This window comes from Halichoerus grypus, chromosome 5 (genome assembly GCF_964656455.1).
Source record: "Halichoerus grypus chromosome 5, mHalGry1.hap1.1, whole genome shotgun sequence".
NCBI lineage: Eukaryota > Metazoa > Chordata > Mammalia > Carnivora > Phocidae > Halichoerus > Halichoerus grypus.
The window spans coordinates 109,343,895-109,370,490 of NC_135716.1; the positions used below are offsets into that span (position 1 = coordinate 109,343,895).

The window sequence follows — 26,596 nt, forward strand, 5'->3', positions numbered from 1 at the left end:
GCTTTGTAGTACAATTAACTGAATATTCATTGTAGGACGCTGCCTTCTCTATCCTGCTACCTTGAGTCACTGAGCTTCCACTCCTCTCAGGATCATGGCATAATTGGAGGTGATCACCCTCGGCCACTCTGATCGCACAGATCTGTGAAAATGCCTAGAAAAGTTAAAAACACGAGTGTCGGGAAAGAGATTCTGATGAGGGCCCTAAATTTACTTTTTTGTATTAAGGTAACTTTTACTGGCAAGCACAGTACTGTCTTCATGTTGCAACAGACACTTTTCCCTTGGCATTTAAAAAGGAAGGAAAGAAAAGAAAGAGAAAGAAAAGGAAAAAAGAAAGGAAGGAAGGAAGGAAGGAAGGAAGAAAAAAGGCGATGTATGCTATTGGCCTCAGGTGGAATTCACAAAGTTAGTGGCGCGGGAACACCTCCTAACTTGGGAGCTCCGGAGCCTTTGGGGTGCACAGGTGGCCTGACCTCGTCACGGGTGGAAATCACACTTCTCCTGCGTTTAACTTGCCGAATTTCAGTTTATGCTTGGGAGGCAGCCGCATGGAATCCGGTAGGGAAGCCACCAAAGTCCCCAGAGCCAGCACTTCCGCCTCCCGCCCTGAACTTCTCCTAGCGCGGACAAGCCCCGCCCATCAAGAGGCTCGACACGCCCCGTTTGCGTCCCCGCAGAGCCCGTACTTCTTGAACTTTGACTGCTTCCGAGCGGCGGCGCGGGGGGATAGTACGCATGCGTCGTTTCTTTGCATGGCTAGCGTCCTTATCCTAGCGGCGGCGGGAGCTGCGGTGGCCGCGCTGCTGGCACTGCGGCTGTGGGTAGTGCTCCATTCTCAGGTCCTGGTGCCCCGTCAGTCTCTCAGTCTCTTGGTGGTGGCTGGGTCCGGTAAGTATTGAGGCGGTGACTGTCGAGCCTGGGTCGGTCACTACAAACCCCAGAGTACACCGCGACTCTCTCCTCTAGTCTCCTTAGTACTTTTTGGAGCATTGCATGCTGAGATTTGTAGTTTCTTTGTGTTAACCGGAACCGGTCAGCCCAGGGGCGAAATTCTGGTTTGCTGACGCGGCCCAAGCATCTTTTAAGGACAAATGAGTAACTTACGCTTGTCTGTAATTAAGCTTCCACGTAGCGTGTATTATTCTAACAAATTATTATTGAGCAGAGAGGACGCAGAAGCCTTATGATGCTAACTTACAATTTTCCTGATTAAAAATAGCTGTTTTGCATCCTTAATCTAGGCATTTTGTATTTAGTTTAGGAATCACGAATACTAGATGATAAATGAGGCAAAGTGAATTGTCACATTTATGAATATACAAATCCATGAGGTTAGAAACAATTATCTACTGACCATAGAACAATACACATTTCAGAATATTGTGTCAGCATATGAACAACAAGCTGCCCTATCAGGTAATACAATTTAACAGAGTCTACCAGCTCTGCAGGCCCTCACAATAAGTTCTGACAGAGACAGATATACTGTGTACACTTAGAAATGCTAGGAGATTGTATCCAGTTAGAATAATATTTACGGTATGAGCAAATGTTCTAAACTGATGTTCAAGTATAACTCATTACTTTTTTCAGTTAACATATGTTGAGCCTTCGGGGAATCCAGGCACTGTGCTAAGCTCTGGAAATAACAAAACTGACTACTACTACTACTTGCCACAGAGTGGTGACTAGGTAGTTAAGCAGTGTGAAAGGTACAAGGATACAGCAGTGAATGAAAAGGAGATTATAGAAAAACTAACAGAAAACAAAAAACAAAACAAAATGTGTACTTGTTATAATCTGGGAAGTATAGGCTGCTATGGCAGTCTTCAGGAAGGGCACCGTTTTATCTGAACTTGAGACAGGAAAATTCTTGGAACAAGTGATGTCTAAACTGAGACTTGAAAGATGACCAGGAAAGAACCAAAGAGGCTTTGAGGACTGGGAAGGTGTGAAAAGAAGTTGATAGCGCTTGGAACGGCCAGAGGTGGGAGGGCACTGTTGCTTTGAGTTCCATGTGGCGCGGTAAGCCCAGTGCAGATCCCAAAGGGCGTTGTAAACCATGCTCTATAAAGCTATTGGCACTACTCCACTGCTTTATAGTATGTAGGGGTTAGGACCACAGGCCCTAGATTGACATAATCCTGGAGTTGAATCACATCTTTGCCGCTTACTGACTTGGTGATCTTGGGCAAATTAGTTAACCTCACTGAACTTTCTGTTTCCACCTTGAAAAATATGGGATGAGAAGAGGAGAGATTAAATGTAATATTAAAAGTGTTTAGCAAAGTGCTTGGCATATAATAAGCATTTAATAAATGGTGACTGTTGTTAGTCCTGGTAGCAAAGGATCTTTTAAAATGCTTTTGAGTGGAGAGTGACCCAATTAAATATAAACTTTTTACAAAGATCCTTCAGCCAGCATTGTCAAGAGAATGTTTTGACAAAGACTGAGGCAGGGAAACAAGTAGGAACTTGCGGTTTGAAAGCGGGGGATGAAGGAAGGAAAGGCTCAGGAATGATGTCCAGGTTTCTGTCTTGAACAAATAGATGAATGGATGTTAGAGCCATTCGCTTGACAGTATTAGATTTGGTGGACTGGGAACCAAAATTAAGATTGAGAATTAGTCTGGCAAGTGGTGCCTTTGTCATTCAAACCATTCAGGGTAGGGAGAGGTCAAGGACCTCAAAGAATCTTCCAAGTCAAAGAAAGACTTGTAATCAGACAAATAGTTTAATAGTTCATGGCCAGGATTTTGGAGGAGGGGAAGGCATTTTTCAGTGTTTACCGTGAATACCAAAAAATGTCTAATCTTTAGATTCCATAAAATATGATTAATCAACCACATATTTTCAAAGAACATCAATCAAAATTACTACTTTTCTTTGAAATATCATATGATTTCCTTAGGCAAATTTTAGATTTAATACCAAATGCTCATCTACCCATTCATTCAATTATAGGAGTGCCTACTGTTTTCAAGGCACTGAAGATCAGCAGTAACAAAATGAACAGAAGTCCCTGCCATCATCGTGCTTACCTTCTAGTGGAGCAAGGGTTAGGGGAGACAAAAACAAAAGAAATAAATAGACTGCATATTAAATTATATGGTGATAAATATTATGAGGTAGGGGAAGGAGGTTGCATTTTAGACAGAATTGTAAGGAAAAGCTCCCGGGGGAGATGACAGATACCCAACAACAGCAAGGAGGCCAGAGTGGCTGGAATAGACTTAAGCCAGGTAGAAGCAGAAGAGGTCTATGAGGTAACAAAGTAAGGGGTCAAATTATAAGATGCCTTTTATTGCATGTGAAAAGGGAAGCCAGTGGAGGGTTTTGAGCAGAGGTAAATTGATCAACTCTCTCTAACAGAATCACACTGGGTGCTGTGTTGAGAATAGACTGATGTAGACACTTGAATAGACAAGCGGAGCTGGGGGAGCAGACCAGGAAATCGTGGTCATAATTGATGTGAGGGTGATGTGGCTTGGAGCAGGGTAATAGCAAAGGAGATGTGGTGGGGGGGGGGGAGAGATTGGATTCTAGATATATTTTAAAGTAAAACTGAGAAGATTTTGTTCCCAAAGAATATATCTTAATAAAAGAGTAAAATGGAAGACAAAGCCCATCATTTTAATGACTTTATTCCGTGACAAGGTTAAATCTTTAAAGAATGTATTCAGTAAATGTTTCCTTTAAAAAAAAAGAGAAGACTGTTAAAGCAGGTATAATGAAGTTTTAATTTCAGTGGGAATGTGGATATTATCCTTTTTATCCTTAATTGGTCCAGCTGTGAAAACAAGTACCTACTTTGCAAACCACATTTTCTCAAGGCTAAAAACAAAAATACCAAAATGAGTATAAATCAGATGTGTAAATTACATGCCCAGACAAGAAGATGGGTGACAAGTTATAAAGTATGATTCTAATTCCTCCTCACACATAATCTATGCCAATTTTATTTCTATATCTAATTCCTTCTGGAACCTAGAGAGTAATCCTTCCTTTTCTACTATAAGAAAATATGTGCATTGGCAGAAACCACATGCTTAATTTGTTTGATTATCCTTCTATATGTTCACTGTATTACTACTGAAAGCGCTTTCTAACAACAGTTGTTGGTGGGGGAGAGTTTGGTAGATAGGAGGGACACTGTGACCTGAGGCAAGGAGGAGGTAACAAATAAGATGAATACAAAGAATGTTAAGGACATCAACCTGGCTGAGGCTGAGAGAGTATGAAGTGAAACGAAATGGGTATGATAGGGCTCACAGAAGTTTGATTGCTTTGCTTTAAATGCTATATAGTTAACATGAGAGGTTGATATTCTTTGGGTTTTTTTTTTTCCCGTGGAGGAAACCTCAGTGTACACAGTCGATTTTTAAATTCATAGTTTTGAAATTAGAAGTATTAAAATTTTGGAGATTGTACGGTTTCAAAAATTGAACAATTTTTTGGTGAAGCTGGTAAATATTTGACAACCTGTAGTGTGCTGAGACCTCTCTCAGGAGCTGGGGTTACAGTGCTGAACAGTAGTCTTCCTTAGGAAGCCCCAAGTCCTGCGGGTCAGTGCTCATGCCTCATTGACATTACTTCTCAGCACAGAAACCTTCAGTGACCCAGTGACCGTCTTTCCATTTTCCAGGCTACTTTCCTGATCTGATTTCACCCTCCTTCGCAGTATTCCCACCATTCCCTGAACACACATCTCAGCTCTTGCCATCTCATGTCCTAATAATCCCACTCTTGGCCAGTGGCCTCCCTATTCTTATCTGTCCATTAGCTTTACCTTTCAAGTCCTCTCAGCCTTTACCAGGGATCTCCCTTCCTCTTATAGGGTTGGTCTTTCATAACCATTTGCTTGCCTCACCTCTGCCCCCATTTAAGTTTTTCATGCTGTCTTGCATGACTCTTTAAATGTCTGTGTGTCTTTCCCCTTTTCACCAGGCTTCTTGATAACAGGAGTTGTGTCTTATACTTCTTTGTGCCTTCCTTAACACCTACTGCTAGTGCCAATTTTAGTTTTATAAAGTTATTATCCTCTTCCCCCATATAAAAGTAGTATTTATTCAAGGGCATAGATTATTGTTTCCAAATGTTCCTTTCACCTATTGAGAAATACATAAAACGTAACATTAGTATAACACAGTCAAATAGATATGGCCATTGGGGGTTTCTTTTTTTTAAGTTTTTATTTAAATTCCAGTTAGTTAACACAGTGTAATATTAGTTTCAGGTGTACAATGTAGTGATTGAACACTGTACCATACAACACCAGGTGCTCATAACAACAAGTGCACTCCTTAATCCCCATCACCTATTTCCCCCATCCCCTCACCCACCTCCCCTCTGGTAACCACATTGTGGGTTTCTTAATCTTAGGCCTTCCAATATTTTTTCCAGGTGGGCACACCACTGAGATCCTGAGGCTGCTTGAGAACCTGTCCAATGCTTACTCTCCTAGACATTATATCATTGCTGATACTGATGAAATGAGTGCCCATAAAATAAATTCTTTTGAACTAAATCGAGCTGATAGAGACCCCAGTACCATGGTAAGTGATCATTTATATTTCTAAGAAAGTTAAAAGTTGAATATTGAGTTGAATTATCTCTGGAAACAATCTCGTGGCACCTCAGTGCCCTGCCCACACAGGCAGTCAAATGTTTATTGCTGATGAAATATATTTCCTCTACTACCAAAAGATAAGAATTTCTTTAAACTACATCTTCAAGTGGTAGTTTAGTTTCTTATATTCTCTTTTATTCTTTTAAATAGGGGAAATAGTGTTTCAATTAATTCCAGCTAGGAAAATTTAAACTTACATAAAGCATCTGGTTCATGTGCTTATTGGTTCTTCCCTAAAGTTCTTTATCAATGTATTGCATTTCTTGATGATGTATCTATGACTACTTCTTATTCTTCAAATTGTATTTGAATCTGCCTTTAAAATTAACTTCTCTATCTCTGGTTGCTCACTTCAGTTTAGCATTTTAGTCAGAATTAGGGGTAAAAGAACAAAAGTGAAATGACTTCTTTATCAAGGAAGGAAACTAGAGCTGTCCCTTGGGTAGATTGTCTCCATCCATCCCTCCCTCTGGCACCTGCCCAGCCAAGGAGCGGCAACGGGTAGTTCAGGAGTGGAAGCTGACCCAGCTCAGGCTACTCAGTGTTTCCCTGGGCTTTTTGGACGTGGGGATCCAGAAAATGGAGGCAGTCTTTCTTTGGGGACAAACTCTGTAAAAGATAAAATTTGGGAGCTCCTGGCAGTCATGTTTTCACCTGCCAGGTAAAGATAGACTACAGTTGGAGAAAAGAATGATGTTAATACACAGGAAGAGTAAAATGAGGAACCAGGTGGTAAGACCTGCCTTCAGGAACTCCAGAGGTCCGGCTGCATCTGTGTGGGAAATTCAGATCCACTAATACCGCCACTCTCCTACTCCCCCTCATTTCCTCTCTCACTTCCTCACCTCACCCCACCTCCACACCTTTTTAAAGCCTGTTTCAATTGAGTTGTGGTCAACTGTGTAAACGTGATCCCTAACTACAACACTGTTAGAATGTGTTCTTGGAGATTGCATGTCAAACAGGATCAGAATCTGGCTGTTGTTATTCAGCCAGAACAAAACGCTGTGGTATGTTTTCTCTATGTGGGGGGGTAAGCCAAATGCTTCATTTCTGTTTTGGGAATCTTATGGCCTCTGAAACAAAGTACCACACACTGGGTGATTAAGGGCAGAAATGTATTCTCTCACAGTTTCAGAGGCTAGAAATCTGAAATCAAGGATTCGACTGGGCCGCGTTCTCTCTGAAGACCCTAGGGGAGAATTCTTCCTTGCCTCTTACTAGCTGCTGATGGTTGCCAACACTCCTTGGCTTTCCTTGGCTTAGAGCAGCATCATTTTAAACTCTGCCTCCATTGTCATAGGGCCATTCCTGTGTCTCTGTCTTCACATTCCCTTCTCATAAAGACACCAGTCATTGGATATAGGGCCCAGACACATTCAGTATGACCTCATCTTAACTTGATTCCACCTACAAGACCTTTTTCCAAATAAGGTCACACTGACAGATTCCAGATAGACAGGAATTTTGGGGGGACACTATTCATCCCTGTGTGTGTAACTGATCCTTTTAATAATGTGCAAGACAGATAATACCATACTTATTTTACAAATGAGAAAATGGAGACCCAGAAGTATAAATAAGGTCCACCTGATATGTGGCACTTACCTAAACATGTCTTCTCCAAAACTTTTTCTGCATAGGCCACTCTGCCTCTTCTGTGCATTCTTTTCCAATCCAATAAACTAAGTAAAAAAGAATGCTTTGGGGATTATTCAAGGCATCAGAGACTAAAAATGTCATTGAATCTCTTATCTTAGAGGGTATATTAGAATTGGTGGAGAGGGCGCCTGGGTGGCTCAGTTGGTTAAGCGACTGCCTTCGGCTCAGGTCATGATCCTGGAGTCCCTGGATCGAGTCCCGCATCGGGCTCCCTGCTCGGCAGGGAGTCTGCTTCTCCCTCTGACCCTCCCCCCTCTCATGTGCTCTCTCTCATTCTCTCTCTCTCAAATAAATAAATAAAATCTTAAAAAAAAAAAAAGAATTGGTGGAGAATTTGGAGAATACAGTGGTGACTTTTTACACAAGTGGAATATAGTATTATAATTTAGCAGTTGTAAAGACTACTTAAAAAATATAAAAGTTGAATAATTACAAATTGTTATTGTTTTCAACATAAGGAACAGGTATCTTTTTACCCAATTATTAGCATATATATTCTTCTTTCTGAAGTTGCATCCAATTAGAGGCTACAGTTTTAATTTAGCATACATATTGAGTATTTGCTGAATTTCGTGGTTTAATGGAACATTTGGAAGATTGTTATATACAGGAAGATTGTGGGTTGGTTTTTTTGAGAGGGGGAGGGGCAGAGGGAAAGGGAATCTTTTTTTTTTTAAAGATTTTATTTATTTATTTGACAGAGAGAGACACAGTGAGAAAGGGAACACAAGCAGGGGGAGTGGGAGAGGGAGAGGGAGAAGCAGGCTTCCCACTGAGCGGGGAGCCCGATGTGGGGCTCGATCCCAGAACCCTGGGATCATGATCTGAGCCGAAGGCAGACTTAACGACTGAGCCACCCAGGCGCCCTGGAAGAGAGAAAATCTTTTTTTTTTTTTTTTTTGGAAGAGAGAGAATCTTAAGCAGCCTCCACGCTCAGCGTGGACTTGATCTCAGGGCTCGATCTCAGGACTCTGAGATCATGACCTGAGCCAAAATCAAGAGTTGGACACTTAACCAACTGAGCCACGCAGGGGCCCCTACAGGAAGATTGTTATAGACACTTTAGAACCCTGTAAGTTGGGTGCATTCACTTTATTTTATTTATTTTTTAATTGAAGTTTATCTGACACACAATGTTACACTAGTTTCAGGTGTACAGCATAGTGATATGACAACTCTGTGCATTATGCTGTGCTCACCACAAGTATAGCTCCCATCTGTCACCAGACAACACTATTACAGTATCCTTGACTGTATTCCCTGTGCCAGAACTTTTGATTCCTGTGACCTACATATTCCATAACTGGAAGCCTTACCTCCCATTCCCCTTCACCCATTTTGCCCATCCCTCACGCTCTCTCTGGCAGCAACCAGTTCTCTGCTTTTATGGGTCTGTTTATGCTTTGTTCGTTTGTTTGTTTCTTTTGCTTTTTAGATTCCATTATAAGTGAGATCATATGGTCTTTGTCTTTCTCTGTCTGACATATTTTACTTAACATAATGCCCTCTAGGTCCATACAAGGTTTAATTCACTTTAATCCAAAAGCCAAAGATTTTGAATTTTTAAAGTGCCATTATTTTGTCTTCCTATCAAAGTGGTACCACCAGTGTAGGACTAAGCATCTCTCTTAGACTACTTTCTTCCATCAGTTAATTTACTGGGGCAATGCGACCCTTTTTAGAGAAAGAATACTACCTCATTCCTAAAAAGATCTCTACTCATGAATCTGAAGCTGGGAGGAGTTTCTGCAGAGATGCAGAGAGCCGTTGAGGGTGGTAGCATGAGTTGTCGTTTCTGCTGGCTACACCATATGCTACACTTGGGGGAGAGGCCAGGTGGAGAGACACCTTCCCACCAAGCTTTGCTCAAGGGAGGAATCCACTTACTCTTCTCTTTTTTTCACTATAGCTTAGGGGAGTTGTACCTGCAGCCCCCTAGACAGCTATCCATTATACCTCCCATGGAGCTCACAAGACTGGGGAGAAGGAGTCTCGTTGAAGAAATTGGTAGTGATCAATACATTTGCCGGCAGAGCCCTTATTAGCCAAGAATATTGAACAATCTAGATCTTAATGTCTAGTGCAGTAGCTACCAGCACTGGCTCAACACTATTTATTGAATACTCCTTTTTTCACTGATCTGCAATGCTACCACTGTTATATCAAGTTTCTGTGTATGTAAAGATCTGTATGTGAGCTTTCCTCTTTGTTGACTGGTGTGTTTGTCTATTCCTAATATCAAGCTCCTGTAGTCTTACTCTTCAGAAGTATCTTAGGGGTTCTTTCTTTTTTCCCATGGGTTTTTGAGTTAGCTTTGGCAAGTTCACAAAGAAACATGTTAAAATTTTTATTTGAATTGAATCAATGCATCAGTTTGAGGAGAACTTAAATCTATATAATGGTATCTTCCTATCCAGGGACATTGTCTGTCTCTGCATTATTTAGGTTTCCTTTAATGCTTTTCAGTAACATTTCTAATTTTCTTCACGAGAGACTTGTATATTTTTTGTTGTTTTTATTCTGTGTACCTTGTATTGTCTTATTGTTGTAAGTGATATACCTTTTAATGGGATTTCCTGTGTTACAGTATAGAGAAATATAATTGATTTGAGTATAGTGATCTTATAAGAATCACTTTGCCACATTCTAATTAATTCCAGTAATTTGTACACTTTTATGCTATCTACAAAGATAATATCATCTGCAAATAGTAACAATTATGATTCTTTCTAATCTTTACACCTTTTATTTCTTTTTCTCATTTTGTTTTTAGAACTTGAACAGTAACTAATAGAAGCAGTATAGTGGTCATCTTTATAGTCTTTATGATTTTAAAAATTTGCCAGGAGTTTAATTTTAAATCATATTTGGTTGTTGATTTTTATCAAATGTCTTTTCTTTATCTCAGATGATCATATTGTTTTTTCCATTTTATCTATTTTCGTGGGCAGTTACAAGGTATGAATTGTTGTTGAATTCTTGGAATAAACCTAGTTTGTGCATAGTGAGTTACATTTTAACGCATTGCTGGATTTTGTTTGCAAGTATATTGTTTAGGAATTATTGTATTAATGTTCATGAGTGAGATTGCCCTGTACTTTTCCTTTCTTGTGCTGTTCTTTAGTTTTGGTATCAAGGTTACACTAATCTGATCATATGAGTATACAGCATCTTATTTTGGGAAGGAATTTGTATAAATATGGAGTTACTTTTTAAATTTTATAGAACTTGTTTATAAAAATACCTGGCCCTGTTGTGTTCTTTTTATTATGGTTATAGACTTTTCAGGCTTCCTGTTTGTTCTTAAGTCAGTTTTGCTAAGATATTTTTCTAGGAATATATCTATTTTTTATGAGTTTACAAATGTGTTGGCATAAATATTTTCATAACATTCTCTTGCCCTTTTGTAATCTATGCTATAGTGTTCACATCGTTTACCTTTGTCCATCTCTTTATTTTTACCTTTTGGTGGTTGTTGTGTTTTAGGTGTATCTTTTTTTAAACGACATGTAACACAATTTTTAAAATTCAAAACCAAGAATCATTGTCTTTTAACTAGCATGTTTGGTACATGCACGTTTATTGTGATTATTAATGTATTAGATTTGTTTCTACTATTTTATTTGGCTCTTTTTACTGACCATCATTTTCTTTGAATCTTTTTATCCTCCTTTTCTGTCTTCTGCTTGGATTAAGTGAGCTTTCTTTATCCTCCCTTTTTCCCTTCTCCTGGAATGGGAAATATTCTATTCTCAAAGATGTTATTCTTAAATTGTCTACATGGTTACCTGACTTAAAGTCAAAAATTTAATATCTCCACCCTCCTCCTGAAAAACAAGGCTTTTAGAATATTTTAACTGTAAACACCTCTTCCCATCTTACATATTATTGTTTTGGTTCTACTTTGTTTTTATACCACCCAAATTACTTATTACTATTATTGTTTTACGCAGTCAGTGCTTATTTAGATTTATTTTCTTTGCTTATTCTTGCTATTCCTTTTGGATCCAATGTCTTTCTACCAGAGTATATCTTTTATTCTTCCATGGAAGGTCTATAAGTGATTTATTTTTTCCATGTTTTTTGTTTGCCTGAGAATATGTGTTGGTTTTGACCTTCCTTTGATTGCATTCTACATTTAGAATTCTAGGTTGAATTTTTTTCCTTCATAAATATATATTTAGCATTCATTCATTTATTTAACAAATACTTATTGAATACTTTCTGAATGTTAGTGATATAGTAGCGAATAAAACATACAAGAATCTCTGCCCTGATGGTGCTTACATTCCAATGGGAAGACAATAAACAAGATAATCAAGTAAAATGTATAATGCATTAGTGTTAAATGCTAAGGAGAAAACTAAAGCCAGGGAAGGGAATACAGAATATTGGGGGGGGGGGTGGATAAAGGGAGGCTGCAGTTTTAGGCAAAATGGCCAGAAAAGTGACATATGAACAAATACCTGAGAGGGAAGTGAAAGTATAAAGCCATCTGGGGAAAGAGAATTCTTGGAGAGGAAACAATAACTGCAAAGAAGACCCTGAGGTGGGGCTGTACCTGGCATGTTTTTGAAATAACAGAAGTCAAATTGACCAAAGCAAAGTAAGGGAGGAAGAGCTGAGTACATTATGAGCCCATAGAAGTTAGGGTGAGGATGTTGAGATCAGATTTTTTTTTTTAAGATTTTATTTATTTATTTGTCAGAGAGAGAGAGAGCACAAGCAGGGGGAGCAGCAGGCAGAGGGAGAAGCAGACCCCTCGCTGACAAGGAGCCAGATGCGGTACTCAATCCCAGGACCCTGGGATTATTACCTGAGCTGAAGACAGACGCTTAACCGCCTGAGCCATCCAGGCCTCCCGAGATCAGACTTTTTTTAAGACATTGTGATCCATTTTTAGTCTTAGATTTTTTTCCCCCTTGTGTGAAATGGGGAGCCATTGGGAGGTTTTAGGTAGAGGAGTGATATGATCTGACTTTTATTTATTTATTTTTTACTTTTTCTTTAACTGAAGTATAGTTGACATACAATGTTACATTAGTTTCAGGTGTACAACATAACAATTTGATGAGTTTATACATTAGGCTATGCTCACCGAAGTGTAGCTACCATCTGTCACCATAAAACACAATTGCAATGCCGTTAACTATATTCCCTATGTTGTACCTTTTACTCCTGTGGTTTATTCATTCCATAACTGAAAGCGCGTACCCCCCCTTTACCCCTTTTGCCCATCCTCCTAGCTGCTTTCCCTCTGGCAACCATTAGTTTGTTCTCTGTGTTTATGGGTCTGTTCCTGCTTTTTGTTTGTTCATTTGTTTTGTTTTTTAGATTGTACATATAAGTGAAATCGTATGGTATTTGTCTTTCTCTGTCTGACTTACTTCACTTAACATAATACTCTTTAGGTCCATCCCTCTTATCACAAATGGTAAGATTTTATCCTTTTTTATGGCTGATATTCCATTGTATGTATATGTATATACTACATCATCTTTATCCATTCATCTGTCAGTGAACACTGGGTTGCTTCCATATCTTGGCTATTGTAAATAATGCTGATTGTAAATAATGCTGCAGTAAACATGGGGTGTGTATATCTTTTCAAATTAGTGTTTTTGTTTTCTGGGATAAATACCCAATAGTGGAATTATTGGATCATATGCTATTTCTTTTTTCTTTTTTGTTTTTTTTTTTTAAGATTTTATTTATTTATTTGAGAGAGAGAGAGAGAAAGCACCAGAGAGGAGAGGGTCAGAGGGAGAAGCAGACTCCCCGCTGAGCAGGGAGCCCGATGCGGGACTCTATCCTGGGACTCCAGGATCATGCCCTGAGCCGAAGGCAGATGCTTAACTGACTGAGCTACCCAGGCGCCCCTCATATGGTATTTCTATTTTTAGTATTTTGAGTAATCATCGTACAGTTTTCCACAGTAGCTGCTGCAGTTTGCATTCCCACCAACAGTGCACAAGAGTTCCTTTTTCTCCACATCTTCACCACCTCTTTGTTATTTCTTTTTGATTCAAGCCATTCTGACAGGGGTAAGGAGGTGTCTCATTGTGGATTTGACTCGCATTTCCTTGATGTTGAGCATCTTTTCATGTCCCTGTTGGCTCTCTGCATGTCTTTGGAAAAATGTCTATTCAGGTCCTCTGTCCATTTTTAAGCATATTATATGGGGTTTTGGTGTTGAGTTGTATTAAGTTCTTTATATTTGGGAGATATTAACTCTTCACTGAATATACCATTTGCAGATATCTTCTGTTCAGTAGGTTGCTTTTGTTTTGTTGATGGTTTCCTTTGCTGTGCAAAAGCTTATTATTTTGATGTAATCCCAATAGTTTATTTTTGCTTTTGTTTCCCTTATCTTAGGAAGCATATCTAGAAAAATGTTTCTACAGCCAGTATCCCAGAAATTACTGCATTTTATTCTAGGAGTGTTATGGTTTCATGTCTCACATTTAAGTCTTTAATTCATTGTGAGTTTATTTTTATGTGTGGTGGTAGAAAGTGGTCCAGTTTCATTGTTTTCTATATAGCTGTCCAAGTTTTCCAGCAACATTTATTGAAAAGTCTGTCTTTTCCCCACTGTATATTCTCACCTCCTTTTCATAGATTAACTGACCATATAAGCATGGGTTTATTTTTGGGCTCTATCTTCTGTTACATTGATCTATGAGTCTGTTTTTGTGCCAGTACCATACTTCTTTGATACTACAGCTTTGTAGTATATCTTCAAATCTGGAATTGTGATGCCTCCAGATTTGTTCTTCTTTCTCAAGATTGTTTTGTCTATTTGGGGTGTTTTGTGGTTTCATACAAATTTTAGGATCATTTATTTTAGTTCTGTCAACAATGCTATTGGTATTTTGATGGTGTTGCATTGAATCTTTAGATTGCTTTGGGTAGTATGAACATTTTAACAATATGATTCCAATCCATGATCATGATATGTCTTTCCATTTATTTGTGTTGTCTTCAATTTCTTTCATCAGTGTTTTATAGTTTTCAGAGATCAGATCTTTCACCTCCTTTGTTAAGTTTATTCCTAGGCATTTTATTACTTTTGGTACAGTTTAAATGGAATTGTTTTCTTAATTTCTCTTTCTGCTACTTTGTTAAGTGTATAGAAATGCAACTGACTTCTGTGTATTAGTTTTATGCCCTGCAACTTTACTGAATTCATTTATTCTAATAGTTTTTTGGTGGAGTCTGTAAAATTTTCTATGTATATAGTATCATGCCATCTGCAAATAGTGACAGTTTAACTTCTTTCTTACCAATTTGGATGCCTTTTATTTCTTATTCTTGTCTGATTGCTGTGACTGGGACTTCTAGTACAATGTTGCAAGAAGTGGTGAGAGTGGATATCCTTGTCTTGTTCCTGATCTTAGAGGAAAAGCTCTCAGTTTTTCATCATTGAGTATGATGTTAGCGGTGGGTTTTCATATATGGCCTTTAATATTTTTTTAAGATTTATTTATTTACTTGAGAGAGAATGAGCGAGCAGGGAGAGAGGCAGGGGGAGAGGGAGAGAATCCCAAACAGTCTTCCTGCTGAGCGAGGAGTCTGATGCAGAGCTCGATCCCAGGACCCCGAGATCATGATCTGAGCTGAAATCAAGAGTCAGATGCTTAACTGACTGAGCTACCCAGGTGCCTTTCATATATGGCCTTTATTATGTTGAGGTATGTTTTCTCTAAACCCACTTTGTTGAGAGTTTTTATCATGAATGGATGTTGAATTTTGTCAAATGCTTTCTCTGCATCTGAGATAATCATATGATATTTATCCTTCATCTTGTTGATGTAGTGTATCACATTGATTTATGAATACTGAACCATCGTGTGCCCCCAGAATAAATCCCACTTGATTGTGGTGAATAATCCTTTTAACGTTTTGTTGAATGTGGTTTGCTAATATTTTGCTGAGGATTTTTTGCATCTCTGCTCATCAGGGATATGCACCCATAGTTTTCTTTTTTTGTGGTATCTTTGTCTGGATTTGGTATCAGGGTAATCCTGGCCTCATAGAATGTATATGGAAGCTTTCCTTCCTCTTCTATATTTTGGAATAGTTTAAGGGGAATTTCTATAAATTGATCTGGTCCTGGACTTTTGTTTGTTGGGAGTTTTTCAATTACTGACTTACTTTTGTTACTAGTAATAGGTCTGTTCAGATTTTCTTCCTGTTTCAGCTTTGGATGATTGTCTGTTTCTAGGAATTTATCCATTTCTTCTAGGTTGTCCAATTAGTTGGCATATCATTTTTCATAGTAGTCTCTAATAACCCTTAGTATTTCTGTGGTGTTGGTTGTTACTTCTCCTTTTTTCATTTCTGACTTTATTTATTTGGGTCCTTTTTCTTTTTTACTTGATGAGTCTGGCTAAAGTTTTATCAATTTTGTTTGTCTTTTCACAAGAACCAGCTCTTGGTTTCATTGATCTTTTCTATTGCTTTTTTAAAGTCTTTATTTCATTTATTTCCACTCTGATCTTTTTTTTAAATTTATTTTTATTATGTTAATCACCATACATTACATCATTAGTTTTTGATGTAGTGTTCCATGATTCGTTGTTTGCATATAACACCCAGTGCTCCATTCAATACATGCCCTCCTTAATACCCATCACCGGGCTAACCCATCCCCCCACCTCCCTCCCCTCTAGAACCCTCAGTTTGTTTCTCAGAGTCCATAGTTTCTCATGGTTCATCTCCCCCTCTGATTTCCCCCCCTTCACTTTTCCTTCCTGCTATCTTCTTTTTTTCTTTTTTTTAACATATAATGTATTATTTGTTTCAGAGGTACAGGTCTGTGATTCAACAGTCTTACACAATTCACAGCGCTCACCATAGCACATACCCTCCCCAATGTCTATCACCCAACCACCCTATGCCTCCCACTCCCCACCACTCCAGCAACCCTCAGTTTGTTTTCCTGAGATTAAGAATTCCTCATATCAGTGAGGTCATATGATACATGTCTTTCTCTGATTCACTTATTTTGCTCAGCATAATACCCTCCAGTTCCATCCACGTCGTTGCAAATGGCAAGATTTCATTCCTTTTGATGGCTGCATAATATTCCATTGTATATATATACCACATCTTCTTTATCCATTCATCTGTCGATGGACATCTTGGCTCTTTCCATAGTTTGGCTATTGTGGACATTACTGCTATAAACATTGGGGTGCATGTACCCCTTCGGATCACTACATTTGTGTCTTTGGGGTAAATACCCAGTAGTGCAATTGCTGGGTTGTAGGGTAGCGCTATTTTCAACTTTTTGAGGAACCTCCATACTGTTTTCCAGAGTGGCTGCACCATCTTGCATTCCCACCAACAGTGTAGGAGGGTTCCCCTTTCTCCGCATCCCTGCCAACATCTGTCATTTCCTGACTTGTTAATTTTAGCCATTCTGACTGGTGTGAGGTGGTATCTCACTGAGGTTTTCATTTCGATTTCCCTGATGCCAAGCAATGTTGAGCACTTTTTCTTTTTTTTTTTTTTTAAGATTTTATTTATTTATTTGACACAGAGAGACACAGCGAGAGAGGGAACACAAGCAGGGGGAGTGGGAGAGGGAGAAGCAGGCTTCCCACGGAGCAGGGAAACTGATGCAGGGCTCGATCCCAGGACCTTGAGATCATGACCTGAGCCAAAGGCAGATGCTTAACGACTGAGCCACCCAGGCGCCCCTGTTGAGCACTTTTTCATGTGTCTGTTGGCCATTTGGATGTCTTCTTTGGAAAAATGTCTGTTCATGTCTTCTGCCCATCTCTTGATTAGATCATTTGTTCTTTGGGTGTTGAGTTTGGTAAGTTCTTTATAGATTTTGGATACTAGCCCTTTATCTGATATGTCATTTGCAAATATCTTCTCCCATTCTGTTGGTTGTCTTTTGGTTTTGTTGACTGTTTCTTTTGCTGTGCAAAAGCTTTTTATCTTGATGAAGTCCCCATAGTTCATTTTGCCCTTGCTTCCCTTGCCTTTGGTGATATTTCTAGGAAGAAATTGCTGCGGCTGAGGTCGAAGAGGTTGCTGCCTGTGTTCTTCTTTAGGATTTTGATGGACTCCTGTCTCACAGTTAGGTCTTTCAACCATTTGGAGTCTATTTTTGTGTGTGGTGTAAGGAAATGGTCCAGTTTCATTCTTCCGCATGTGGCTGTCCAATTTTCCCAACACCATTTGTTGAAGAGACTGTCTTTTTTCCATTGGACATTTTCTCCTGCTTTGTCGAAGATTAGTTGACCATAGAGTTGAGGGTCCATTTCTGGGCTGTCTTTCTGTTCCATTGATCTATGTGCCTGTTTTTGTGCCAGTACCATACTGTCTTGATGATGACAGCTTTGTAATAGAGCTGGAAGTCCGGAATTGTGATGCCACCAGCTTTGCTTTTCTTTTCAACATTCCTCTGGCTATTCGGGGTCTTTTCTGGTTCCATACAAATTTTAGGATTATTTGTTCCATTTCTTTGAAAAAAATGGATGGTATTTTGATAGGGATTGCATTGAATGTGTAGATTGCTCTAGGTAACATTGACATCTTCACAATATTTGTTCTTCCAATCCATGAGCATGGAACGTTTTTCCATTTCTTTGTGTCTTCCTCAATTTCTTTCATGAGTATTTTATAGTTTTCTGAGTACAGATTCTTTGCCTCTTTGGTTAGATTTATTCCTGGGTATCTTACGGTTTTGAGTACAATTGTAAATGGAATCGACTCCTTAATTTCTCTTTCTTCTGTCTTGTTGTTGGTGTATAGGAATGCCACTGATTTCTGTGCATTGATTTTATATCCTGCCACTTTACTGAATTCCTGTATGAGTTCTAGCAATTTTGGGGTGGAGTCTTTTGGGTTTTCCACATAAAGTATCATATCATCTGCAAAGAGTGAGAGTTTGACTTCTTCTTTGCTGATTCGGATGCCTTTGATTTCTTTTTGTTGGCTTATTGCTGTGGCTAGGACTTCTAATACTATGTTGAATAGCAGTGGTGATAGTGGACATCCCTGCCGTGTTCCTGACCTTAGGGGAAAAGCTCTCAGTTTTTCCCCATTGAGAATGATATTCACTGTGGGTTTTTCATAGATGGCTTTTATGACATTGAGGTATGTACCCTCTATCCCTGTACTCTGAAAAGTTTTGATCAAGAAAGGATGCTGTACTTTGTCAAATGCTTTTTCTGCATCTCCTGGGAGAGGATCATATGGTTCTTGTTCTTCCTTTTATTAATGTATTGTATCACAGTGATTGATTTGTGGATGTTGAACCAACCTTGCAGCCCAGGGATAAATCCTACTTGGTCATGGTGAATAATCCTTTTAATGTACTGTTGGATCCTATTGGGTAGTATTTTGGTGAGAATTTTTACATCCGTGTTCATCAAGGATACTGGTCTGTAATTCTCCTTTTTGATGGGGTCTTTGTCTAGTTTTGGGATCAAGGTAATGGTGGCCTCATAAAACGAGTTTGGAAGTTTTCCTTCCATTTCTATTTTTTGGAACAGTTTCAGAAGAATAGGTATTAATTCTTCTTGAAATGTTTGGTAGAATTCCCCTGGGAAGCCATCTGGCCCTGGGCTTTTGTTTTTTGGGAGAGTTTTGATGACTGCTTCAATTTCCTTAGTGGTTATAGGTCTGTTCAGGTTTTCTATTTCTTCCTGGTTCAGTTTTGGTAGTTGATACATCTCTAGGAATGCATCCATTTCTTCCAGATTATGTAATTTGCTGTCATATAGTTGCTCATAATATGTTCTTATAAGTGTTTGTATTTCTTTGGTGTTGGTTGTGATCTCTCCTCTTTCATTCATGATTTTATTTATTTGGGTCACTTCTTCTTCTTTTTTTTTTTTTTTTGATAAGTCTGGCCAGGGGGTTATCAATCTTGTTAATTCTTTCAAAGAACCAGCTCCTAGTTTCATTGATCTGTTCTACTGTTCTTTTGGTTTCTATTTCATTGATTTCTGCTCTGATCTTTATTATTTCTCCTCTCCTGCTGGGTTTAGGCTTTATTTGCTGTTCTTTCTCCAGCTCCTTTAGGTGTAGGGTGAGTTTGTGTATTTGAGACCTTTCTTGTTTCTTGAGAAAGGCTTGTATTGCTATAAACTTCCCTCTTAGGACTGCCTTTGCTGTATCCCAAAGATTTTGAACAGTTGTGTTTTCATTTTCATTTGTTTCCATGAATTTTTTTAGTTCTTCTTTAATTTCCTGGTTGACCCATACATTCTTCAGTAGGATGCTTTTTAGCCTCCATGTATTTGAGTTCTTTCCGACTTTCCTCTTGTGAGGAAAAGCACTGTGGTCTGAAAATATGCAGGGAATGATCCCAATCTTTTGGTACCAGTTGAGACCTGATTTGTGACCTAGGATGTGATCTATTCTGGAGAATGTTCCATGGGCACTGGAGAAGAATGTGTATTCTGTTGCTTTGGGATGGAATGTTCTGAATATATCTGTGAAGTCCATTTGGTCCAGTGTGTCATTTAAAGTCTTTATTTCCTTGTTGATCTTTTGCTTAGATGATCTGTCCATTTCAGTGAGGGGGTGTTAAAGTCCCCCACTATTATTGTATTGTTGTCGATGTGTTTCTTTGCTTTTGTTATTAATTGGCTTATATAACTGGCTGCTCCCATGTTAGGGGCATAGATATTTACAATTGTTAGATCTTCTTGTTGGACAGACCATTTAAATATGGTATAGTGTCCTTCCTCATCTCTTATTATAGTCTTTGGTTTAAAATCTAATTTGTCTGGTATAAGGATTGCCACCCCAGCTTTCTTTTGGTGTCCATTAGCATGGTAAATGGTTTTCCACCCCCTCACTTTCAATCTGGGGGTGTCTTTGGGTCTAAAATGAGTCTCTTGCAGACAGCAAATTGATGGGTCTTGTTTTTTAATCCAATCTGATAGCCTGTGTCTTTTGATTGGGGCATTTAGCCCATTTACATTCAGAGTAACTATTGAAAGATATGAATTTAGTGCCATTGTATTGCCTGTAAGGTGACTGTTACTGTATATTGTCTGTGTTCCTTTCTGGTCTATGTTACTTTTAGGCTCTCTCTTTGCTTAGAGGACCCCTTTCAATATTTCTGGTAGGGCTGGTTTCGTGTTTGCAAATTCCTTTAGTTTTTGTTTGTCCTGGAAGCTTTTTATCTCTCCTACTATTTTCAATGACAGCCTAGCTGGATATAGTATTCTTGGCTGCATATTTTTCTCATTTAGTGCTCTGAATATATCATGCCAGTCCTTTCTGGCCTGCCAGATCTCTGTGGATAGGTCTCTGTTGTCAATCTAATGTTTCTACCATTGTAGGTTACATATCTCTTCTCCCGAGCTGCTTTCAGGATTTTCTCTTTTTCTCTGAGACTTGTAAGTTTTACTATTAGATGTTGGGGTGTTGACCTATTTTTATTGATTTTGAGGGGGGTTCTCTGCCTCCTGGATTTTGATGCCTGTTTCCTTTCCCAAATTAGGGAAGTTCTCTGCTATAATTTGCTCCAATATACCTTCTGCCCCTCTCTTTCTTCTTCTTCTGGGATCCCAATTATTCTAATATTGTTTCGTCTTATGGTATCGCTTATCTCTCAAATTCTGCCCTCATGATCCAGTAGTTGTTTATCTCTCTTTTTCTCAGCTTCTTTATTTTCCATCATTTGGTCTTCTATATCACTAATTCTCTCTTCTGCCTCATTTGTCCTAGCAGTTAGAGCCTCCATTTTTGATTGCACCTTATTAATAGCCTTTTTGATTTTGACTTGGTTAGATTTTAGTTCTTTTGTTTCTCCAGAAAGGGTTTCTCTAATATCTTCCATGCTTTTTTCAAGCCCAGCTAGTATCTTTAAAATCGTCGTTCTGAACTCTAGTTCCGACATCTTACTAATATCAGTATTGATTAGGTCCCTGGCAGTAGGTACTGCCTCTTATTCTTTTTTTTGAGGTGATTTTTTCCATCTTGTCATTTTGTCCAGAGGAGAATAGATGAATGAGAGAACAAAATGCTAACAGGGTAACAACGACCCCAGAAAAATATACACTAAACAAATCAGAAGAGACCTGAAACCGGGGGAAAATAAAGGGAAAGAAAGAAAAAAGAAAAAGATAAAAACAAACAAACAAAAAAACAGAATATGATCAAATATGATCAGGCTGGTGCATAGATCAATGCCACACACTAGATTTTGGGCATATTTTGGTCTGTTAGAAGAAAGTGCCTCCCAAAATTTTAAAGAAAGAAAAACTTACATATGTACAAAAGTAAGGGTAAATACGTTGAAGGGATGGAATATGACTGTAAAGATGAAAATTATAAAAGATTTTATAAAAGGAATTGATAAGAAGTTGGTTGAAAAAAGAAAGAAGAGGATTTAAAAAGAAAAGGGAGAGAATGTGATTAGGCGGGAGACTAGAATAAAGCCATACATTAGAGATTTAGGGTATATTTTGGTCTGTTAGAAGAAACTGTATCCCAAAATTTTAAAGAGAGAACAACTTACATATATATACCAAAAATAAGGTTAACTATTATGAAGGAATATGACTCTAAAAATGAAAAATTAAAAGGGATTGATAAGATGTTGGTTGAAAAAGGGAAGAAGAAAAATTCAAAAAAGAAAAGAAAGTTAAAAAAAAATTTAACTTTGAAAGACTAAAGAATCATGGTAAAAAAGCCATGAATTCTATGTGCAGTATTCCCCTAGTGCTGGAGTTCTGCCATTCTCATTGATCGCTAAACTTGGTCTTGGCTGGCTGTTCTTGCTGATCTTCTGGGGGAGTGGCCTGTTGCCATGGTTACCAAATGTCTTTGCCGGAGGCAGAATTGCCCCGCCGTTCCTGGGTCCGGGCTAAGTAATCTGCTGGGGTTTGCTCTCGGGAGCTTTTGTTCCCTGCAAGCTTTCCGATCAGCTTTGGAGGATGACAGTGAAATGGCGGCCTCCCAATCTCCGCCCCGGAGGAGCCGAGAACTCGGGGCCCCATTCCTCAGTGAGCCCCCAGAGAAAAGCAGTCAGTCACTCCCGTCTCGCCAGTCTCCAGCCGCACTCCGTGCTCACCCAGCCTGTGACCAAGTGTTTCTATCTCTGGCATACAACTCTGTGTGGAGTCTCCAAACCCAGCAGATCGCTGCGGTGGGCTCCCATGCTGCTCCTCCTGGGGGAGGAAGGGGGGTGTCTCCCCGGATCTGCCGCTTGTTGGGTCCCTGCTGGAAGAGCAGTGGCCTGACTGTGCTGCAGATCATGGTTTATGGCAACCCTGAGCTGAGAGCCCACTCCTTGGCTCCGTCTCTGCAGCCGGCTTCCCCGCTCCGATACCTGGGAACTCTGCCGCATTCAGGCACCCCCGGTCTTTCTGTGACCCTGAGGGTCCTGAGACCCCACTGTCCCAGATTCCACCCCCTGCTTAGCTCCTGGAGCGACGTCCCTTAGCGGAGCCGACTTCTAAAAGTTCCAATTTTGTGCTCCGCTGCTCTATCAGTTGCCAGAAGCAGCCATTGGAGGCCTCCTCCCCTGCCATCTATCCTCCCGAATATCACCTCGGATTCACTTCTCCTCACGTCCTACCTTCCAGAACGTGGTCACTTTTCTGTTCAGAGAGTTGCTGCTATTCTTTTCTTCGATCTATTCAGTTTGTAGGTGTTCAGAATGGTTTGATCCCTATCTAGCTGAATTCCTGGGACCAGACGAAATTTAGGTCTCCTACTCCTCTGCCATCTTGTTCCTCCCCCTCCACTCTGATCTTTATATAATTTCTTTCCTTTTACTAACTTTGAGTTTTGTTTGTTCTTTTTCTTGTTCCTTTACGTGTAAGGTTTGATTGTTTATTTGAGGTTTTTCTTGTTTCTTGTGGTAGGCCTGTATTGCTATAAATTTCTCTCATAGAATACTTCTCTGTGTCCCAAAGATTTTGGACCACTGTGTTTCCAGTTTCATTTGTCTCCATGTATTTATTTCTTCTTTGACTTCTTCATTGACCCATTGGTTGTTTAGTAGCATGTTGTTTAGGCACCTCTGATTTATATTTTCATAGGATCATTTTGGCTGCTGAATAAACTAAAGAGGAGGACAGAAGCAAGGAAAGGAGTTTGGAGGCCATAGCAGTGATCCTAGGAGAGACCAGTAGGGTTTGGACCACAATGGTAAAAGTGGATATGATGGGAAGTCGTCAGATTCTGGATATATTTTGAGGATAGAGCTAAATTTTATCTGTGTGTGGATGTGGAAAAGAGATGAGGAGTAGAGGATGACATCCAGATTTTGGCCTGAGCTACCAGAAAAATGGAATTGCCATTAATTTAGGCAAAGATTACATGAGAGAGGAGGAGGACTAAGTGTGGGATGTCTGTAAACATACATGTAAAGGTGCTGACTATGCAATTGGATCTGTGAATCTAAAGTTCAGGAAGGAGCTCTTGTCTGGAATGTGAATTTTGGAGTCTTCTGTATTAACTGATGGTACTTAAAACAAGAAGCTGGATGAGATCACCCAGGGACTAAGTATAGTTAGAAATTAGAAGAGGACTAAGAACTGAGCCCCAGAGCACTCTCATTTTCAAATATAGGGAGGTGTTACTGTCATGGTAATATTAGCTGTCAGTTTGTTGTTCCTCTGCGGCCATCCTCCAGAACCCGGGGGTGGGGGGGGCCTCAAACCCCCACCCTGGGTTACTGACACAATTAGTCTTCTTCCCAGACCTCTTTGTCACAAGCTGTCTCTCCTCTTTCATTTTTTTCTTATTCCTGGCAAGTAGGGATTTCCTGTCTTTCTACTTCAGATAAAAGAATATTTTGTTACATTTCTTATAGCATTTTAATCTGTTTATAGGAGGGTTTTCAGGTTAGTTTATATTGCCATCTTGCCAGAACCAAAGTCAAATTAATTTTCTAACTAAAGTCAGAGTTTTAATGTATTCTCTATATTGAGGTCTATTCTGGACTGTTTGTAAAAGTAGCAACCCCCCCACTCACCAGTTTTCTTTTTTTTTTCCCCCCGATAGAACTGAACCAACTGCAATTTCCTAACAATACCTAATACTCTTATGGTTAAAGGCCTTGACTCTCACTCTGTAGTGAAGCAGAAAGTCTGCAATATTTGAAAGCATTAACAGTAATTGCAGTCTGTGCCTGGACAAGGTGTCTCATCCACATTACTCAGAGCACTTTAGGAATAAAAGTTCATCGATTCACACTTGGTTCTGGTGAGAAGCCAAAACCCACATTTGCAACACAGGCCTGCTCTTCCAAAAACATAAAAGACCTTCCCAGAAATCAGGAGATACATATTACCAGTTATTAATCACTTAGATTTACCCAAGTAGCATAGAAATTTTCTGTTGTTTGGTTTATAACTTACTCTGATATGGAATTACTCAATAAATTTCTAAATGTTTTTGCTGGTTTGTAGGAAAAATATTGAAATGCTCATGTTTGTCTGTTTATGCTAGATATAAATATACAGCAGATTTTTAAGCTACATTTTAAATTAATATAATTTTGCTAATTAAATGGTAGAGATGACCTATTTTTGTTGCAGAAACTTCATTTGAATTTCCCCTAATTCCTTTGATTCAGTAAAATTTTTAAAATGGTATTTAAAATCTTAAGGTATGTAATTCATCCTATTTATTACACAGGAATAAAGAGAAATAATTATTTGTGGTGTACTTTTTAACTCTACTATTAGCCTATGTTTCTCTGCATAGTTTAGCGGGGTTTTTTTTTTTTTTATTATGTTAGTCACCATACAATACATCATTAGTTTTTGATGTAGTGTTCCACGATTCATTGTTTTCGTATAACACCCAGTGCTCCATGCAGTACGTGCCCTCCTTAATACCCATCACTGGCCTAATCCATCCGCCCACCCCCCCCCAAAACCCTCAGTTTGTTTCTCAGAGTCCATAGTCTCTCACGGTTCGTCTCTCCCTCCAATTTCCCCCCGCTTCGTTTTTCCCTTCCTTCTCCTAATGTCCTCCATGCTATTCCTTATGTTCCACAAATAAGTGAAACCATATGATAATTGACTTTCTCTGCTTGACTTACTTCATTTAGCATAATCTCCAGTTCCATCCATGTTGATGTAAAAGTTGGGTATTCATCCTTTCTGATGGCTGAGTAATATTCCATTGTATATCTGGACCACATCTTCTTTATCCATTCATCTGTTGAAGGGCATCTCGGCTCTTTCCACAGTTTGGCTATTGCGGACATTGCTGCTATGAACATTGGGGTGCATATGGCCCTTCTTTTCACTACATCTGTGTCTTTGGGGTAAATACCCAGTAGTGCAATTGCTGGGTCATAGGGTAGCTCTATTTTTAAATTTTTGAGGAACCTCCACACTGTTTTCCAAAGTGGCTGTACCAACTTGCATTCCCACCAACAGTGTAAGAGGGTTCCCCTTTCTCCACAACCTCTCCAACATTTGTTGTTTCTTTCCCTGTCCATTTTTGCCTTTCTAACCGGTGTAAGGTGGTATCTCAATGTGGTTTTGATTTGAATTTCCCTGATGGCTAATGATGATGAACATTTTTTCATGTGTCTGTTAGCCATTTGTATGTCTTCTTTGGAGAAGTGTCTGTTCATGTCTTCTGCCCATTTTTTGACTTGATTATTTGTTTTTTGGGTGTTGAGTTTGAGAAGTTCTTCATAGATCTTGGATACCAGCCCTTTGTAGTGTCATTTGCAAATATCTTCTCCCATTCTGTGGGTTGCCTCTTTGTTTTGTTGACTGTTTCCTTTGCTCTGCAGAAGCTTTTTATCTTGATAAGGTCCCAAAAGTTCATTTTCACTTTTGTTTCACTAGCTTTGGAGATGTATCTTGAAAAAAGTTGCTGTGGCTGATGTCAAAGAGGTTACTGCCTACGTTCTCCTCTAGGATTTTGATGGATAGTTTAGCATTTAAAGAGAAACAGGCTTTCCTTGGGAAAAGCACCTCAACCCCACTGGAATAAAGCAACTGAGATTACAAAGATGAAGAGCAAAAGCTAAGCAAAAACACACACACAAACAAGTAAAACAAAAACAAGGAAACAAATGTTTAGCTGTGAAATTACTTATATGAAAAAATATCTTGAAAAGCCTCCTAAAGAAAACGTAATTTCCACCGGGATTAGTTCTAAAGTAAAAAGTAGCTAAAGTAATATCTTTCAGAAAGATTGGATAGTAACTTCTCCAAATAGAACCGATTACCAGAGCTGTGTTATATGAAGGTAAGTGAAAAATCAAACCAGAGCTTTCTTCCTGGAGAGCAGCAGTCTCCACACTGGTCTGTGTTTCAGTGGGGACACCCACCCCTGGGAGACATG

The 26,596-nt window shown here is 39.2% G+C and overlaps 1 protein-coding gene across 4 annotated transcripts in view; it reads left to right on the plus strand.

Moving 5' to 3' along the window:
- Positions 1-624: 624 nt before the first annotated feature.
- The window catches only part of ALG14 (ALG14 UDP-N-acetylglucosaminyltransferase subunit), a 122,333-nt gene continuing 96,361 nt past the window's right edge, over positions 625-26,596 (plus strand). The window contains exons 1-2 of one of the 4 annotated variants that reach the window (XM_036122674.2): positions 625-891; positions 5,407-5,558. In XM_036122674.2, coding sequence (XP_035978567.1) covers positions 756-891; positions 5,407-5,558 — 288 coding nt within the window. In that variant the 5' untranslated portion in view covers positions 625-755. The remainder of the gene's footprint in view (positions 892-5,406; positions 5,559-26,596) is intronic. The other 3 variants (XM_036122675.2, XM_036122679.2, XM_036122673.2) reach the window with 3 other exon arrangements.